The sequence below is a fragment of the Phytophthora parasitica genome (assembly GCF_000247585.1).
Source record: "Phytophthora parasitica INRA-310 unplaced genomic scaffold supercont2.141, whole genome shotgun sequence".
Classification (NCBI taxonomy): domain Eukaryota; phylum Oomycota; class Peronosporomycetes; order Peronosporales; family Peronosporaceae; genus Phytophthora; species Phytophthora nicotianae.
The window spans coordinates 11,327-14,561 of NW_008649127.1; the positions used below are offsets into that span (position 1 = coordinate 11,327).

Below are 3,235 nucleotides of genomic sequence, written 5' to 3' on the forward strand. Positions count from 1 at the left end.
AGCCTGAAGCTGGACACGAGGTGTACTACAACTCGGCGCTGGGCGGCAAGGGCTACAACGACTTCCCGTCCTACCAGCCGAAACCTTAGGACACCGTACGCAAAAAAAAAAAAAAAAAATCTAAAAATGGGTATTAGATTGCAGTAAGGACAATAAAATACGACGAAATAGGAAAATCCATTCTTTTGCTCGATGAAAAGTTTGCAAACGTCGTAACTTTCGCAACGTTTGCCATTCAGTTGACGCAACAATGGGCGGCAGTTGCGCTTACAGCTGCACGTAAATAGCAGATTGGTCCTTGGCCTTGTTACCTTTTGCAACATTCTCGGTTTTCTGTCGCTTTGGTCGCTGTTGCGGTAATTGTTGCACGTCCATAGGAATCAGACTGAACTCGACGTTCACACCTTCGCCGCTGTCACCCGTCACGACCGCTGCGATCAAGTTGACAGACACTTCATCTTTGCCAGTAGCGGACGCCTTCACCAGCACACTCAAGGACTGCTTCGTCTCGCGCAGCTTCGTCATGATGGCGTCTAACTTCTCCTGGTCCGTGCACAGGTACGGCCGCAGCGTCTTTTTCTTCTTCAGCGCGAGTTCCGAGAGTCCAGTATACTTAACGAAGGCGGCGTTGAACATGATTGTCTTCATGTCCATGTCCACGACCACCCGAGGTGTTGTGGTCTTCTCGAACACGCCGGTCACCGCCTTGTCGACTGCACCTTTGCCTCTGTGCGTCTGAGTCCGGAAGGTCTCGGCCTGCTTCTCGGCACGCTCGGCCTTCTGCTGGGCGACCACCAGGTCGCCGCGCAACATCTCAATGTAGTGCGACGTGTTGTCCAGAATGGACTGTTTGTTCTTCTTGGTCTGGACGCCAGCCTCGTCCAGCAGCGTCTTGAGCTGGTTAATGCGCTCATTCAGCTTGAACATGCGCTGCTTCTCCTTTAAATTCAGCTCCTCGCGCGAGCGCTTGGCGCTATTGTGTGCCGAGGACGCGGGGCTGCTGGCGGGAGGCTGATAATCCGACGACACGTGCAGCGCAGCCGCCGGCGGGTAGTACGGCGCGCCGGGCTCATACTTGAGGGCGCTGTGTTGCGTGTGCATGAGTTGGTTGTAGTCCCCAGGTAGAGCCTGAGGCTGCGCGTAGAGCCTGGGGCGCGTGTCATTCGGCTGCTGGTCGTAACGCATGTTGCTGAGGTGTTGACGTTAGACGGATGAGGCAACTGGTGCCAGCAACTGGTTCTGGAAAGCCGGGTTTTTACAAGGGATGGGTCATTTGAAAGTCAAGTACAGTGGTGCACCACGGTTTTTACAAGGTGCACCATATAGGATTTTAAAACACATCAGATTTCATCAGTGTAATCCGACTATATTTAGCACATGCAGCATTATATCGGAAAGTTTATCAAAGGTCAAAGTCGCGGAAAGAGGGTGCAATAATGTAATCGGCTGTGGGTGATTTAGGAATTTTCGATTTTAAATTAATAAAACTACTCCATGGAACAAATGCAGGAAGGTATCAGTGGGACAAATGCTGGGCTGGTCGAATATGGTCGCTTGACACGGTATCATTGAGTGTGTCCTGTCCAAGACTTGGACCAAGTTGCCGTTCATGTACCGGCCAGGACAACTCCGTCCCCGTTTGCTGTAGCTATTAAGTCAACTGAGGCTGATTCGAAGCAGGTATCACTTCGCTATTGCTATGCTGATGCAGCAACCTCATTTTCGAAAAAGCTCACCGCCCCGGACACCTCACCAGTCCACAGTCGCAATTTAGCTATGGCATCCTCCAAGAAGACTGTTCTCATCACCGGCAGCACTCGTGGCATCGGTCTCGCCTTCGCCGAGCACTACATTAAGGCTGGTTGGAACGTCATCGGCACAGCGCGCGTCAACAGCAACACGGAAAAGGTACTGCAAGTAGATCTCCTTGAAAGATTGTACAAGCTCTGCTCACCATTCCCTGGTATTCGTAGCTGAAAGCACTCGCCCCCTTCAAGATCGTCACTATGGACACGAGCGACGAAGCTACTATCCTCGAGGCAGCCCGCCAGCTGGAGGGCCAACCCATTGACCTGCTTATTAACAATGCTGGTATTGGTCTCCCTGGCGAACTCACGTCCACTACCAAGGCCTCATTCATGCGTCAGTTCGAGGTGAACACTATCGGCCCATTCCTCGTGACGCGGTCGCTGTTGCCCAATCTACAGCTAGCGGCAAAGGCCCACGGCGCCGCCTATGTTGTGCAGCTATCCTCCTTTGTGGGCAGTATCGGCAGTATCACGAATGAAACTGCGGCCATGTTCAAGGATGCCCTGTACGGATACGGGTCGTCTAAGGCCGCTCTTAACATGATCACTCGTGCGCTGGCTGTAGAGCTGAGTGCGAGCAATATCGTGGTCGTATCGGTGCACCCTGGATATGTGGACACGGACATGACACAGGGCAAGGCTACGCTGAAGCCTGCGGACAGTGCAGAGGCCATGGCCAGCTTCATCTCCAACCTGAATCCTGAAAGTACCGGCAAGTTCTTCAACTTGGATCCGCAAATGCCTGTGGCTGAGCTTCCCTGGTAACTTAACAGGTAAGCGACAACAAGCGCAGCTCGGTGAAACAAACGGCCTCTCTTCTGCTCTCAGGATTGCATAAGTGCTTTAATGAAAAGCCTAACGACGTACAATGGATATCACATGCTTCGCTCGAAGAAAACCGAGTAATCTTGCTGAATACTACTACTAGTACTTCCCCAGGCTACGTTCTTCAGCGCTCAATTCATCTTGGACACATGTGCGACTTAAGATGTCTGCATTAGTGTCGGTGAGATAGATACTGATGTTTCTCATTATGCGTGGGCTTCTCCTAATATTGTACGTGAGTATTTCTCTCGCTATTCCCCTTGCAGCGATCGAATATCTCATCAAGATAAACTACCGAAATGCACTATGTACTACGAAGTATTTTCCTACCAGATGCCGGAAACTTTTTCGTGCCGGGATAATGCTGGCTTTTGTATGAACGATGTTGAAGTTGTACGTGAATGACCACTTGCTTCTTTTGTGCGAACAGCACCAAGTTCTTCATGGTAGCACGTCAAAATATTAGAGCGCACTTCAAGCGTATTGGCTGCGCCTTTGACCAGCTCAAAGATTCGGTATCCTGTCAAGAACAGTCATGACCGTGTCAGCTGCGTGACGGTCGTTTGAGGCACAAGTCGGAGGCACAAGTCGGAGGCACAAGT

General features: G+C 51.3%; 2 protein-coding genes across 2 annotated transcripts; one reads left to right on the forward strand and one right to left on the reverse strand.

Annotated features, from left to right (window-relative positions):
• Nucleotides 1-125: 125 nt before the first annotated feature.
• PPTG_19583 (hypothetical protein) lies at nucleotides 126-1,243 on the reverse strand. The gene has a single exon (XM_008918109.1). It carries the CDS (start codon nucleotides 1,183-1,185, stop codon nucleotides 268-270), a length of 918 nt encoding a protein of 305 aa, XP_008916357.1. The 5' UTR covers nucleotides 1,186-1,243; the 3' UTR covers nucleotides 126-267.
• Nucleotides 1,244-1,772: 529 nt separating this feature from the next.
• Nucleotides 1,773-2,938, forward strand: PPTG_19584 (hypothetical protein). Its single transcript, XM_008918110.1, has 2 exons — nucleotides 1,773-1,908; nucleotides 1,974-2,938. Exons 1-2 carry the CDS (start codon nucleotides 1,777-1,779, stop codon nucleotides 2,571-2,573), a joined length of 732 nt encoding a protein of 243 aa, XP_008916358.1. The 5' UTR covers nucleotides 1,773-1,776; the 3' UTR covers nucleotides 2,574-2,938.
• The last annotated feature ends 297 nt before the right edge of the window (nucleotides 2,939-3,235 follow it).

What these genes read in the sequence shown, in the direction of transcription:
- PPTG_19583 (XM_008918109.1), bottom strand. Translation starts at nt 1,185, where the DNA reads ATGCGTTACGACCAGCAGCCGAATGACACGCGCCCCAGGCTCTACGCG.
- PPTG_19584 (XM_008918110.1), top strand. Translation starts at nt 1,777, where the DNA reads ATGGCATCCTCCAAGAAGACTGTTCTCATCACCGGCAGCACTCGTGGC. An exon ending in TCAACAGCAACACGGAAAAG is followed by an intron (nt 1,909 to 1,973) that starts GTACTGCAAGTA and finishes TGGTATTCGTAG; the next exon opens with CTGAAAGCACTCGCCCCCTT.